At 41.2% G+C, this 15,772-nt stretch overlaps 1 protein-coding gene across 1 annotated transcript in view; it reads right to left on the bottom strand.

The window, feature by feature from the left end:
• Positions 1 to 2,773: 2,773 nt before the first annotated feature.
• Positions 2,774 to 15,772, bottom strand: part of Ppp3r1 (protein phosphatase 3 regulatory subunit B, alpha) — a 44,503-nt gene continuing 31,504 nt past the window's right edge. Inside the window, exons 3-6 of the mRNA XM_038342739.1 lie at positions 10,791 to 10,967; positions 9,340 to 9,399; positions 8,782 to 8,966; positions 2,774 to 4,863 (exon numbers count right to left, since the gene is read on the bottom strand). Of these exons, the coding sequence (XP_038198667.1) occupies positions 4,816 to 4,863; positions 8,782 to 8,966; positions 9,340 to 9,399; positions 10,791 to 10,967 (470 nt within the window). The 3' untranslated portion in view covers positions 2,774 to 4,815. The remainder of the gene's footprint in view (positions 4,864 to 8,781; positions 8,967 to 9,339; positions 9,400 to 10,790; positions 10,968 to 15,772) is intronic.

Genomic DNA, 15,772 nt, shown 5'->3' with positions numbered 1-15,772 from the left:
CAAACATACGCCCAGCGAGAGGGATTAAAAATTGTCATGACGCAGCCATGTGCTTTTCTGGGAAATGATGTCTATGGCCTTAATGCCTTTTCAAATGTTTAATGTGATTGGTGGCTAGGTGTTTTGTCAGTGTTTTGTGTTTAGCTCTAAGGAATTAAGACAGAGTACCATAATTTTTCCTTGAAAAAGTGTGAGCTTCTATGTTAAAGTGTGTTTGTATTCCTCCTTCCCAAGCACCATGCGATCAGGAGACAATGCTAAAGAGGAACTCTTGGAATGTGAATGAATGAATGAAAAGCAGTCTGATTGCGTCTTGCTGGTAGTTTAACCTGGACCAAATCACTCCCATAACATCTCCAGTGATAGCAAACCACAGCCACCCTGAAACCTCAGTTTCTGAGGCCCTGTCCTTCTACTGTTAACCGGAAGGCTGATTTTGGATCTGCAGCGTCTTTCACAACTCTAACTACATTTTACTTATTGCATTGTCTGGGTTAAAAGCGAACTAATATTCTTAGGTAAAGCTATGGTACAACTTGGTAATTCTTATATTGGGGCTCCAGCTCTTGTGTCTGCCTAGTAATCGTGATAGAAATGAAAGCTAATGATTGTTGAGCATGTAGAGACTACTGTTCTAAAAGCCATGTTATGATTGGAGCAATACACTTACATTATTGAAAGCATCTATAGCCATTCTGAAAGCTGCAAAATACCTGTCTTAGGAAAGTTTTACCTATGTGGCCAAAGAAACCAGAATCTCTAGGAACTCTCATTGCAAAAGGCCTTACGGCTCGACATCAATGTGAACCTGGAATGTGGGGGCATTTTAAAGACACAGATGAACATCTCAAGACGTGAACACTTTGTACATCCTGAGAACTACACAAGAAAGTAAATCTTTAACATCTTGTCCACACCTCTCATTCTAAAACATTTTACACTAACAAACTCTTTTTGAGGGCTGGAGAGATGGCTCAATGACTAAGAACACTGACTGCTTTTCCAGAGGACCCAGGTTCAATTTCTAGCACCCACCTTTCTGTAACTCCAGTTTTAGGGGACCTGACACCCATGGTCAAAACACCAATGTATGTAAAATAAATAAAATTCTTTTCTTAAATACAGCTTTCCACATTAATCATTGTTAGTTGCAGATAATGCAACTTTATAACTTTACTTAATGTGCAACCATCACAATGTTCTGTCTTTTGATGCTCTATTAAGTGTTTAACACTAATTCCATTTCTTCCTGCTGCTCTTGGCAGAAACCATTCATCTCTCAGAATTTTACTATCTCAATATAAAAGTGGAGCTATTTCACGTAATAGGGTTTATCCATGATAGGAAATATGTCAGGTTGTTCCTTCCTGCGGCAGTGTTTATACTTGCCAGAATACTTGGACTGCTGCCAGCCTTTAGCTGGTGCAATGCTGCCAGAACTGAGCCCCTGTGAGTTCAGTAGTAACTAAAGAGGTGGCCATTTCTCTCTCCAATACTGTTTTTCTAGCTTTTGGAGGTGAGGAAGAAGTTAGTCTAAAGCATGTAAAATAGATGGATTTGTGGCTTCCACTTGCATTTCCTTTAATAGCAGAGCTACTGAACATCAATTCCCGTGCTTAGTGGCTGCTTGTGCATCTACACTGTTTATTCAAGTCCTTTGCCCATATTTTAATTCGGTGTTTTATTGCTGTTGTGTAGACCTTCAGGTTTGATTATCAATCCCTATTTTTCTATATAGTTTACAAATATTTCCTGAGTTTCCATTTCTTTCTGAAGTCATTTTCTTAGACTCTCTTCAGATCCTATACAGTGTGGAGCCCACTATTCTCAATGCACACAAATCTTGTTCTGAGTTAAAACACCCAACACCCCACAACTCATTTGGGTAAGGGACTTCACTTACCTACCATGAGTGTCTCAACCCGATTACAGTGCTAAACACGTAAAAAATTCTGCAGTACTTTCAAAAATAGGCCAGGCATGGTGGCACAGGCTTTTAATCCATCCCAGTCCTGGGGACGCAGAGGCAGGGAGAATCTGTGAGTTCCAGGCCAGTCTAGTCTACAAAACAAGTTCCATGACATCTGGGGGCACACAGAGAAAAACCCCAGCTGAAAAGACAAGTCTCAAAAACAGAAGTTATAAAACAGCCGCATTTATAAGATTGTAACCAGCCTGGTTTAGTATGAAGTTAAATGCAATTACAATATGTATAATCCAGGAGCTGCTTACTAGTTCATTTCCTAAATAATGATCACACACCAAAATCCAGATGATACTCTGAAAAAGTGGACATATCTGCTAAACAAGCAAACCACTACTATGTAAAGCATTGGTTTTATTCTATAAGCAGGGAAGACCAAATACACTGGGAAGAGGAGGCTGTGGAATAAAGGAAATGAGACCAGGTAAAGGGGTCCCAGGAGGATTTACGTCTTACACCAAGACAAGCAGAAAAGTCCCCTTTGAGCCAGCACATACACAGGAGAACAAGACATTAAAGAAAACAGGAAACGAGGCTGGTACACAGGTGTGGGACAAAAGCAAACCAAACCCCGAAGGCACTCATAGGCCCGGGTAGGGAAAGTGAGTGGTCAAGGAGGGAAGCGGAGTCACAGGGCTTTATAATATCAGCGTTTTCGTTTGTTCCAGATACTTCACCTGTAGCTTACGATTCAAAACAACAAAACACTTTGTCAAAGTTTGTAAACCCTAAAGCATGGGCCGACCTACCAACTGTAATAGATGTAATAGATGACAGAACACATACAACCAAGTTTCAAATATTTTATTGTCTTACTCATACAGTATGAAGTTCTCTAAAGATTTCACAACATGACGTGTATCATGCAGAAGAAAATTTAAACATTCAACATAAACCATGCCCTCCCCACCTCCCTCACACAAACTAAAAAAGAAAAACCCTCATTCCCCAGTAAGGAAATAGTTTGCACTATTTTTTTTTCCCCACAACGCCAGCCAAGATATGCACAAGCAAGAGATATAGAAAGCATTTGCTAAAATATTTGTAACAAATAATTATGTACAAAAAAATTCACAAAAGCCTAGTTCCCTCTTGAAGCAGAGCAAATGGCGGTTGACACCGGGACAGACCAAACCGCTGGCTGCGATTGGAAGCCACGCACTGATCCAGAGGAACAGAGTAGTTACATGTCGTGGAGATTTTCATTTTGAGTATTATTAACATTTCCAAAGTTTGGCAACATCATCTTTTAAAATTATGCAAATTATGTAAACAAGAGGTACATTTTAAATTGATCTACATGCAAAACTCCATGTCATGCAAAGACACCAAGCACCGGGATTTTTCTCTCACAGACAGAGCCCATGGTGTGTGCAGCACTCAGTTGAAGGAACAGCGGTGGCAGGCAGGTGTGCTCAATTTAATATTCTTTCACCTTGATTCAACCCGCCCTTTACCATTCTTGATTATCATTCTTGATTATAAAACCAATTTTAATAGAAAAACTACATAGGGAAGACTCATATAAAACTAACCCAGAATGGTCTACTTCCAGCCAATAGTACCTTTGCAGAAAAGGGAAGGGATAACGTCACGTGGTAGAACATGACATACTTTTATGTCACACAAATTTGATGTTATTATCCATCACTAATCATATGGGCAAAACAACAAAAATCTTTATGTGCTATCTTGCCTTCTGGCAAAGAAATTTTAAAAGTACAAATCTGAACAAAATCTGTTCTCCTCTGCATATAGATTAGCAAACAGGATTTTGCATAAATATGTGCTCATTAAAGTATCAATAGTTTTTTTTGATTAACTGATACACCTTTTGAAATGCAGAAGGGAAATACATGGTTCATACACAGTTTAGTGACAAAGTCATTGTGTATAATGAAGCAAGGATAATCCATTACATGATTACTTTGGATTTTCTTCACTAAATAATACATTTTAAAAAGTCATGACTGCCTCAGAAAACTCCTGACCTTTATAAAATCACAATTGCTAATTACAGTTACTCAGGGACACCTCATAAAAGTAACAGCGACTGTAAAGCATCAGCCCGAAGCAGCCATAGCATATGCAGTTCTTCTATGGACACAAGAGCCCACTCTTGGCCACAGCACTGAACTAGACCTCCAACCGAGATGGACTAAACGCTGCTCAGCAATAAGACGCGGTCCCTGGAAATATATCAGAGATATAAATAAAGTTACAGACTTCGTTACAAAAATGTAATTAAGGTAAATAATAGGGCATTAACAAATGCTTTATCAATCTCTCAAAGGAGAAAGCATAGAGAAAGGAAATAGCTGGCCTAACACCTGGCGCAAATTGTACAATCCTATATCTACATATAAAACTGTGTGAAATAAAAGGAAGGATGTTTTATGTTCTGCTTGGCACTTTTTGTACTCTAACATTTTGTTTCTGAATCAAGTATATTAAATTAAAGCCAACCTACTAAATATATAGAAAGCTACATATATCTATATATAAATATTTACATATGTATATATAGATACTTTCTTGTTATAAAAGATGAAGAAAAATAAATTAAAAAGCCAACCCCTTCCCTTTCTCCACCATGCTGATATGCTCTTTTCATGCTGCTGTCCTTCAAACCGTAAAGTGCTACACAGAGTTATTGAGAGAGTAGGAGTTCAATAACACTTAGTTGGCTTCATGAGGCTCATGTTGGAAAATGTGGCTTCACAGAGAAAAATACTTCCATTTAAATACACAGAGAGCATTGCTGGACGTCTTGAGCAGATCTTCAGAGATGGAGAAGAAAGCAAAAGTGTTGGATGGTATTCTCCAAAGAGTCACACATCTACCACCATCTTTTTGTGGATATCTAGGCCACCTACAACCTGGAACAGACAGAGACAAGTCTTTAGTAGTAACACAACTGTCCTAGCAACTTTTGTCAACTTGTCAGGCTACCAACATCTGGGAAGAGCAGCCTAACTAAGAAAATGCCTCCATCAGAATCAGACTGCCGTGGGCCAGTCTGTGGAACAGTTTCTTAACTAATGATTGATGTGGGAGGGCCCAGACCATTGTGAATGGTGCCACCCCTGGGCAGGTGGGCACTGGGTAAGTGAGCAAGCCACCGTACATGGTAAGCAGTATTCCTCCATGGCTTCTGCATCAGTTCCTGTCCTGATTTCCCTTCATGGTGGATTACAACTCTAAGATGCTGGTGACTGAGTACACTTGGTGACAAGGTCAGGCCCATTCTTTTCATAGACAAGATATCCTGCTCCCTACCCATCCCCCACCCCACCATTCCTTCCTACCATCTGCCTGGAGGATCTGACTGTAGGTGTCAGGGCAGGTTTCACAAGACTGAACATGTTAATGTGCAATTATTTTTATAGCAGCTACTGAAGAACTGAGCTCAGCCCAGCTGAAGGGTTCCCTGCTCCTCAAAGCAACTACATAAGGGACTGTTACCCAGGATCAGCACAAAGAAGCTGATACAACTGGTGGAGGGGGGCCAAGCTCTATTTCGAGCTGGAAGAACTGGATGGTGTTATCTATGTGTTACTGGTTTTGAAGGCTTGAAGGGAGGTGTAGCATAGCAAACTTTGAGTCTCCGCTAAGACCTTGGGAAAACATTGCCTGAAGTCCTGAAGGTGAATCCTAGATTTCAATAGATAGCCTAGTTCTGGCAGGGAGAGCTGTAGAGCTGGACTGAAATGGATCAAGAGAAGGGCTACGTGTGCTGCAGATACACAGTCCCACCTCTGGGCAGATGGGCCTGGGCCGATAGAAAGGGAGCTGAAAAGAAGCCTGGAAGCAGCGATCCTCCACAGCTTCAGTTCCTGCCTTGGCTTCCATGTCATTATACACACTAAAAACACCTAGGAAGAGACCCCAACTGGGGCTACACCTCCATCACTGGCCTGTGGGGCATTTTCTTGATTCACAAATGATGCTGGAGGGCCCAGCACACTGAGCAGCAGTCCCACCCTCACCCACAGCAGGTGGTTCCGGTTGTATATGAACAAGCTGAATAACAAGAAAATAAGCCAGCAAACAGTGCTCTTCCACGGTCTCTGTGTCAGTTCCTACCTCCAGGTTCCTGACTGGAGCTCCTGTCCTGGACAGGCTACAGTGTGGAAGTGTAAGATAAATCCTTTCTTCTCCTGGCTGGTTCTGTTCGGTGCTTATCACAAGAAGAGATACCAAGCTAAATCTAGACCTGCTTCCGCCAGTGACTTAACTGTAACTTTTCCTCCCCCAAGCTGCTTTTAGTCAGCAACAAGAAGCCAGCTAGAAGAGTACTCCAGCTTCTAAGAGGATAGGGGTGGGGGGTGGGGTCTGGTTCTTACAGAAAGCCTCCATGCAGGACCCCCTCATAAAGGTCTACAGTGCCTTAAGCTACCCAGCCTTGTCTGTCTGTCCTTCTTTCTGACTTGTCATGTTACACTGAATGCGTTTTATATTATAACACAGTTATGACCTTATGGGGACGGGGTAGAAGGTGTGGCTTTTAAAATGATGTGCTTGGGTGTCAAGCTGACAACAGGTGAAGCTGTGCTGTTAACCTGTCAGAGTCTAGAATCACCCGTAAGACGGGCTTCTGGGTGTGCCTCTGGTAGATAGCAGAGTACCGAGATAGCACTAAGATCCACCCCACTATGGGCAGACACTCTCAGGCTTGGATATGTACATGGAAAGAAGAGTAGGGTGGAAGCTGCATCCGTCATCATCCTCATCCTGACTGGTGACATGTGACCGGGTGCCTTGAGATCATGCTGCCCTCCCCGCTTCCCGGGCACGGCAGACTCCAGTCTTGAACTGTGAGCCAGAATAAACCCTACCCTTTAGTCACCTGCTACGTTTTTAGTCCAACAGGGTAAGTCTGTGTGTATACATTACATAATATCCTAAGACAAACTTGTGCCTCTCTCGCACTTTTAGGAAACTTGGCTTTAATCACATTGTATTTCACTCACAGATTGCACTGGTTAGTGTTTTTATCAATTTGACACAAGTTCAACTGAGAAAATTGGCCTATGGAAAGACAGTGGGGTGTTTTCTTGTCTGATGAAGCCACCGTGGGCTGCATAACTATCAAATTGGCCCATTTGTTGCATGATTTCCATTTGTCTCTATCTGTGTAAGTGACCCCCCCCCCCCCAACTCCAGAAAGGTCAAAGAACAACTTGAGAGGCTTGGTTCTCCCTTCCCACCAAACAGGTCACCAAGACATCAGATCGGCAGGCTTACAGGCCAGCACTTTTACCCACTTCTTGTGGGGTCTAAATGTAAACCAGGACTGGGAAACCTTCCTAGGTAAGTATCTACCAACGACTGACAAAACTCTCAAGAATGTATTTCTTTGACTCTCCTCTAGAACCTTCTCTATTCTCTACCTTTAGCTTGTAATTAAAAGTCTTTTGTGCTAAGGACAGTAGTATAGAAGACAAGCTGCAGGAAAGCTAAGTGGCACCGAATCTTTGGCTCTGGAGTGAAGGAAGGTTCTACCTCATGTTACATTTTCTAGAACTCCCAGTACCTGTGAGACTCCACTGGACACAGAACAGAAGAACTCATTCATTAATAGCTTGAAAGAGGAGGGATAAACCACCAGGCCAACTGCAGAGCACCTAAGGTTAGGATGGCAGGGCTCTTGCCCCTTTCTAGGGTTCTTGTGACTCAGTTTCTGGTGTTGCCAGCTAAAATTCATGAACACAAGACTGTTTTACACCGAAACATCTTTTTCTCTTTTAAAAACACATACTTTATTGTTTTTTTCTAATGTTCACTGGTATTTTGTCTGCATGCACATTTGTGTGAGGGTAATAGACACCCTGAAATTGGAGTTATGGGCAGAAGTGAGCTGTCACGTGGTTGCTGGGAATTAAACCTGGGTCCTCTGGAAGAGCAGCCAGCGCTCTCAACCTCTGAGTCATCTCTCCAGTCCCATCAAAGCATTTTCAAACATGCTTTTTGTTACTACTTACAGTACTGAGTGGGCACTGACCCGATGTTGCATGCATGGTGGCAGGCAAGTGCTCTCCATCTAAGCCTTATTCTCGGCTCAATGGGTGAGTTTTAAACAAATCTTAAAAACATATCCCACTTGTAATTTCTAGGGCCTACCAGCAAATAAGTTACTGGTACCATAGAGAGAAGGCTATGGTGGTCAAAAGCTTGCCAAGCGTAAGGCTGTGTTAGAACCCACATGAAAAGCTGGGTGTGGTAGCATGTATTTGTTGGTTTTTTCTTTGTTTTTTGGCTCTTTTTTTTTGGCGGGGGGGGGGGGGGGAGAGACACATGGTTTATCTTAGTAGCCCAGGCTGTTCTGAAACTCTCTCTGTAAATCATGCTGGCCTTAACTCTCAGAGATGGACCTGCCTCTGCCTCCCAAATGCTGAGATCCACTGTCAGCAGTGGTGAGACAGACAGGAGACCCCCGGGGCCTGCTGGCCAGCTGGTCTGGCAGAAATAGTGAGCTTCAGGATCAGTGGGAGAAGAGTTCAAAAACTGAAGACAGCATATGAGGTAGACACTTCCAGCCTCCACATACACCCATCCCCAATCCCCAGTCATACCACTAACATTCCGGCAGCATTTTATCAGACTGCTTATGTATACTAATTCTTGAGAATAGTCTCTTAATTACCAGCAATTAAAACAACATATCCCAAAACTTGAATGTGAGGCAATTGGGCAAAACAGAATTTCAAATTAAATTATGCTTACGCAATTGTCTAGTCAATGGTCCTTAAAAGGTTTTAGAACACACTAACAGAGGAGGCAGCCTTCGCACTTACAGCACAGAATTCCTCAAAGGATATTCGCCCGTCTCCGTCCTTATCTGCATTTATGATGGTCTTGTCTACAATCTGCTGTAACTGTGTATCTTTCAGGTTATTCCCCACCATCATCTTCAACACCTGGAAGAGTTCCCCATTGGAAATATAGCCATCTTTATCCATGTCATAGATACGGAAAGCAACTAAAAACAAATAAGAAACAGCAAATCAATGCAATTATAAGGCAGATACAAATACTAAAAACGAAAAGCCGTATTACCAACTATCTAGAGTTTACTATGAAGATGGCACCTTTTAAAATATAGAAACTACACACACAGTTTGACTTAACATTAACTGATTAGAAGTTGAGCTATGGAGTGTAGACTACCCAGGCACAAGAACCAGTACAACTTACAGCAAGTGATGTATTTGTTCTCAGAAACACCTGCTTTCCAGCTACACCGCGACAAACAGCATCTACTCAAATATACTACTAGCTGCAAACATCGTAAGTGCTTTTCTTTAGAAGTCTAAGACACAACAGGCAATGGTAGTTTAAGGGAGAATACTTACACCTCAACTTCTGTTCCTTATCGCCTTTGACACTGAACTGAGAGACTCCTTCAATGAATTCTAAATAAAAGTTGAAAATGGTTACAAATCACAACTTTAAATTTTTATAAAGAAAAGCAACATTCAAAGGGCTATTTCTTGTGCAAAATTTTAAAAGTAGTGAACAGAGAAATCCTGTCTTGAAAAACCAAACCAAACCAAACCAAAACAGTCGCGCTGAAAAAAAAAAATCAGTATGTCAGTTTTAAAGCTTCTAACACAGTTTTCATTTTTTTAAACTTTTAATTTTGAGTTATCAAGATTAATCAATTTGAGTTATAATATGTTAAGGCCTGTAAAGCCGTTAACACTCAAAAACACTGTTTAAGTATATTTATTTAACCAGTTTTCTTTAGACTACGACAAGAAAACGACTGTACATTGTTTTGGCAAAACAAAAAAAGCATTTAGGTTTGTAGCAATACTTTGTTTCTAATGGAACAAATCAAGCTTGCCTGAAGATCAAAGTGCAGAGCTAAGCCACTAGGTAGCCACAGAGGCCAGGCAATGGTGGCACACACCTTAATTCCAGCAGAGAGAGGCAGAGGGATCTCTGTGAGTTCAAGGCCATCCTGGACTACACTAAATTTAATCTATCTACTTAAAGAGAAATAGAGCTCACACAAAGATGATCCCAGCACTTGGGATCACAGTCTTTAATCCCAGCACATGGGAGGTGGAGACAGGACTGATATAAGGTGGGAGGAGACAGGAGCTCAGAGCAGTCTGAGTCATGGAAATAAGGACTGCCCTTTCAGTCTGAGGTAAAGGTAAGATCTAGTAGTTAGTTGGCTGTTCTGCTTCTCTGATCCTCACACAGTTTTATTTTTTTAGATTACAAACAAAATATCACTACATGTTTCCACTCCAAAACATGTAAGAAATACTGTTAGAAATTTCTAGGAAAATTATTTACTTACAATCTGGTAAACAATAATTCATTAAAAAAAACAAAACAAGAACATTGACAATTCTAGTTAAATGTGCATTTTAAAAAGTTTAAGATCAAATGTACAATGGTACATCAGTCGATCAATATTTGCACAAAAGATTCCTCGGTGTCGGGCTGAAATGAAGGAAGCATGGGCTACCAAAATTGACCAGTACAGGTCTCATTAAAATAAAATTTAAAAAGTTAAGTTTTTAATATTGTTAAGCTGTCCTTGAATGAGAATGATTTTTCTTAAAACAGGAAATATTAAATGTCCCTTTTTGTGGTAGACTATACTCTAAGACACACCTTGATAATTTATGAAGTAAAAAGTAAAGGATAATTAAATCTACATAACACATGTTCAAGTTTTAGCATAAACTTTAATTATAAAATCAAAAATAGACACTTAAAAAAACTAGTTTCATTCTTGTTTAGAGTGTGCTAAGACTAACTTTAAAAACAAAATGATCCTCGTTACCTTTGAAGTCCACCTCTCCATTTCCGTCTGTGTCAAAGATGTCTATTACCCGCTGCACTAAAGGGTTCTGTTGTAACTCGGGCAGAGACATGAACTCTTCCACACTCAAAGAACCGGAATTGTCCAAATCAAGCTTCTTGAATCTCTTTCCTAGCCTTTTAATTTCATCAGCATCAACTAAAAGCAAACCAAAAAGTAGCAAGATTTTAACTTCCAATTTGATCTAAGAAACCACAAATTGCTTCTAAGTAAATACAACAAATATTTTTGCTTGGTTACATTTCTATTTGTTCCTGCCATAGCCTATGGTTGCTAGGCAGCCAGCTATCCCAGGGTGACAATGCTTTACCAAGCTGACCATGGAGGTCTGTGATACGTGCTGAATCACTTTCTGCTCCTTTATTTTCATTTTTAAAGTATAACTTATGCCTAATACCCCATGATTAAAAATCCCAACGTTTCCCACCCATTTTACCCAGCAAAATATTCAGGAGTTTATGTGGGTTTCTTGAACATTCTTTCAGGTTTTTAAACATTCTTCCAGGTATGAGCAACTATAACACACCTTTTACTTCTATTCTCAAAACTCGCTTTTCAGTACTTCTAAAGAAAAGCAGAGGGTGCAGAGATGGCCAAGTACTTAAGAGAACTGCCTGCTAGCACTTCCAGAGGACCCAGGTTCAACTACCTACCAGTACCCACATAGTAGTTCACAACCATCTGTAACTACAGTTCTAGGGCATCTGATGCCCTGTGCTGGTCTCTGCGGGACACTAGGAACTTAAGTGGTGCACAGACATACATGTAGCCAAAACATACATACACATAAAATTTAGAAAAGAAAATCCGGTGTCAAAGTACCTTCTAAATATCTATGTTTATGATATACACACATGATACTCATTGTTAGGAACTTAAAACTAAAGGGTACACTTAAAATACAAAAACATATTAAAATTGATACAGCAAAAAAATATCTATGATACTAAAGTAAAGACCAGAGTTACAGGATGGCACTGATGTCTCCCATAATTCAAAAAAGGTGAAGTAATGTCAGTAAAATATGGACCTTTATGTATTAATGGAGATTTCCCCAGTACAGATACTCTAAGACTTACAGATGGGATAAAATACCAACCAACTCACATGAATGCACAGAAGACATCACATCTAGCAGACGTCACAGGCTAGCCTTGTCTCACATACATACACCGGCAGCTGGACAAAACCTAACTCTCCAAGCTGGTTCTGTGATAAAACGTGGAACACATCCTGTAATTTGGGAAATTATGAAAAAAAGGCTCCTGCAACAGAGCACACTACAGAACTCGGTATTCACCACGGCAGCTGGCAGTTACAGCTTACAGCATTCTTCAGAGTATGGGGGGGATATTTATGTCACATGTATGCGTTTACTTATATATATGTGTACACACACACACACACACACACATCACTCATCTTGGAAGACCAAAATTCTTGTCTCAAAAGTGTAGCATCTGCCCCCGATTACCTGGTAATAAAGCTGACTTGGAAGGCAAAGCCATAAACAATGTTTAGGGGTGGAGGACAAAAAAAGAAAAAGGTGTTTGAAGTCAAGATCAGAAAACACGAAGTTCAAAAACGGAAGCATAGTTCTCTTCACACACTGCCTGCAGTGAGTAAGACCCGCTGTGATCACGGTAACATAGCAGATAGGATTTAACTATGGAAACGCCAGTTTTTACCAACCTACCACCCATGGAGACAGCGCTAAAGCAGTTCAAACTCATCCCGTGTCGCCAGTCAGGATTCTGCGGTAACCAAACAGCGGTGCTTTGCTGAAGCACACATTCCCACATCTGATACTACTACCTTTACCAAAGATTCCACTTCTCTTTAAAAAAAAAAAATAACAAACTTCAGTCTTTCACGTGTTTCACCAAACTGTAACGTGGTTTTTCCACTTTTTAGAAGGACAGCTATAAAAAGATACTTTTCTTTCAAAAGAGGGTATTTTCCTGAGGCAAGGCCTCACTACGTAGCCTTGGTTGGTCTGAAGTCGCTGTGCAGACTGCGCTGCCCTTGAGTTCAGAGGATCTGCTTGGCTCTGCCTCCCAGGTGCAGATTACCTTTTCTTTATAGCTTACCTATCAAACTGAACTGTGTGAACCCAAGTGAACGGTAATGCCACACCTAGGCCGAAGAGTTTTTAAAAGTAATCAAAATTTCATGATTATGTACTTTTATTATGTTCCAAATACAGTCTAAATTATCCTAGACCTTGGTTTCCTTAGTAACTGTAACCTTTGACCCCTGTACCTGAGCTAACACCTACTGACTATTAGGTTTGGGGTATATTAGCAGACCATGGTCTCCCAGCTAAGAATGTTAACCGGGAGCATCTGAACCTACAGCAAAGGTTTCTCAGCTTCAAGGTAACCTATTCATCACAGATCCTCGTCAACAGATTTGCTTAAATACATTAGTTTTATAACTTCGTTCGTTCTGCAGCTATCAAGAAAGAATTTAACGGTGACATGTTATTCAGATAACCCGACTATCTGTCCCCGGCGTACAGTCACTTTATTTGTGTAGAGAAGACTTCATTCCCACTGGGGTCCAGCTGGGATTCAGTGTTTCTGCCATCCACGTGACTCACGGGAGCATCTACTTCACACAGCTGCTCACCTGTCAGCACCTAAGACCATGCACCCAGGAGCTGTGCTGCCTTCCCAGGTACAGGAGAAGTTCCTCCTGGGACCTGGACCTCCTCTTTGGTCAGCAGTCTGGCATGTTCTAAAACAGGTCGTTAGATGACCCTCATTGCAGAGTGGTAGGCACAGCCTTAGTCGGCCATCTTTCCATCTTTTCTCCACCATTCTGGCTTAGCATCTGCTTCTGTCTCTTCTGTTTCCTGTCACCTGGCTACTTTTAGTATAGAAATTCTCTGAGCAACTAATCCTAGAAACACTGAAGAGGCGTATGAACTTTCCAGGCCTATAGGGTGCAGGTGTTAAGAGGACCTTTCTAGGACCATCAATGGCCTCAAGGGGAAGCCCTGAGGTGGCACACTTCCTGCCTAAACTGGAAAAAAAGGTCCATGTGTGCCACAAGACATACTTAAGGGTGATCTCTTAAATACTGGGCTGCTTCATGACACCCCAAACTCCTGTGAGATAATACTCTCAGTTATTAGTTCCATGGGAGGAACTAAGTACCTCAGGGTGAGAGCAAGGAAACCACTCTTGTTAGCTGCACAGAAATATAATCCAAAAAATCCCATCAGATCACATAAACAGTTTTAGGAAAGAAGGGGGAGAAAAGACTAAAACGGGAAATAAAACTTCAGGAAAGGAAGCATCTGCTGGGGAAAGGCTAATTAGTAGCTGACTTTACAGTTTACAGTTATCACTCTACCTGGAGAGCTGCGAGGACTTGGGGAAATGGAGAATAGCTGATATTCCGGAACGGACTACTCACTTATTTTTTACATACTACAAGTTCCAATTATAGGCAATCAAAAGATTAAAAATAGCCAGCCTAATAGGAATTTAAAAACAACCCAAGAAATGAAGAAATTACTAGTTTAAAAGAAATTCAAGTGTTTAGCAAATTACTGAACTCGAGGAGCAAAAGAACTATTAAGGCGCAGGAAGCAAATCTTAGAGACACCGTGGGAACTGAAGGCGAGTTCTGAGGGCCCCAGCTTGCTCAGCCCCTCGCCTCTCTTCTCTGGCTTTGCCTCCTCAAGCTCTCCTCCCCTCTTTAGGAATCTCCAAGGAAAGAAAGTTCTGCATCAAAGGAAGACGCTGTTACATCCTCTATGCCGGAGCCTAAGGGGAGAGGAGGGTTGATACAATCTGTTCTCTGAACAAACGCCCTGCTGCACATGTCCTCAATTAGAGCTGGACTGAGATCTGCTAAGGAACGTCAGGGTTCTCTGGCTTTATTCATTAGAAGAAATGTTCACTTACAAGGACATTTCCCTCTCTACTCATCAGCCCCTGAAACAAGAAAAATAGCAGTCTATGGGCACATGACACTTCGCCTTCTGATTTTATTTAGGTTAAGTTGTGATTTGTTTTTAACCTTGTTCTCAGAACACGCCAACTTTAATATGATTGTGCTATGTGTTTTTAGTTTCTTGATAGTTTATTTTCCTAATGCTGATGATTTCACATTAGATAATCAATCCCATTTATCTACTGGTCTAGCTGTCAGCCTCCATGGGTGATTTGATATATTTGTGTATGTATGTGGGAGACTACAATACAGCCTTTGCCTCCACCTACTTGCTCTTGTTTTTTTTCCTCACCTCTTCTGCTTCTAAGAAACTGGGTCGTCCAAGCCCATCCTAACCAAAGTACAGATACAAAAGCTAATTATCAAACTAACTTGGGATTAAAGAAAGAAACGCAAACTTATGGTAGCAGCAATAGGGTTTATTGAAGACAGAACACAAAGTTTTGGCTGGGCAAAGTAATACATAACAAACAGGCGATCTTGATTTCACTTTTGTTAGAACATGGGCCTGCCGCTAAAAGACAGTAGTCACTTAAAATCCCACAGCCAGAGATCAGGCCACACCTCCCTGCAGCAACAACCCCCATTTAAGGTCCTAACCAGGACCTGACTCCTCCATGCTCTGAGACATCCCCTCTTTCTGCATCTCAGTTTGTCTCTCTTCTTCTCCCCTCCCTTCTCTCCCGTCCTTTCCACTTCTTTCTTCTCCCCTCACTCTGACATTACTCTCCAGACTTTAAAGGGAAGTTCTCCATCCCTTAAGGTTCCAACATATTCAGAGCTCCACATATATTGTACTGTTTCTGACATGGCCTCCTTTTTTCTTGATCTACTGTGTTTCTTGGAAGCAATTACTGTTGCTCTTCCTTTACAATATTAACAACTTTGTTCGGGGGTCAAAGGACTCAACTTAAAAACTGTAACATCTTGACATATCTCTCTCCCTCCTTTCCTTCCACCGGTTCAAGTGTGACGCC

This window comes from Arvicola amphibius, chromosome 1 (genome assembly GCF_903992535.2).
Source record: "Arvicola amphibius chromosome 1, mArvAmp1.2, whole genome shotgun sequence".
Lineage (NCBI taxonomy): Eukaryota > Metazoa > Chordata > Mammalia > Rodentia > Cricetidae > Arvicola > Arvicola amphibius.
The sequence above is the reverse complement of the archived record's forward strand: the minus strand, read 5'-3'. Positions and strand labels throughout refer to the sequence as shown.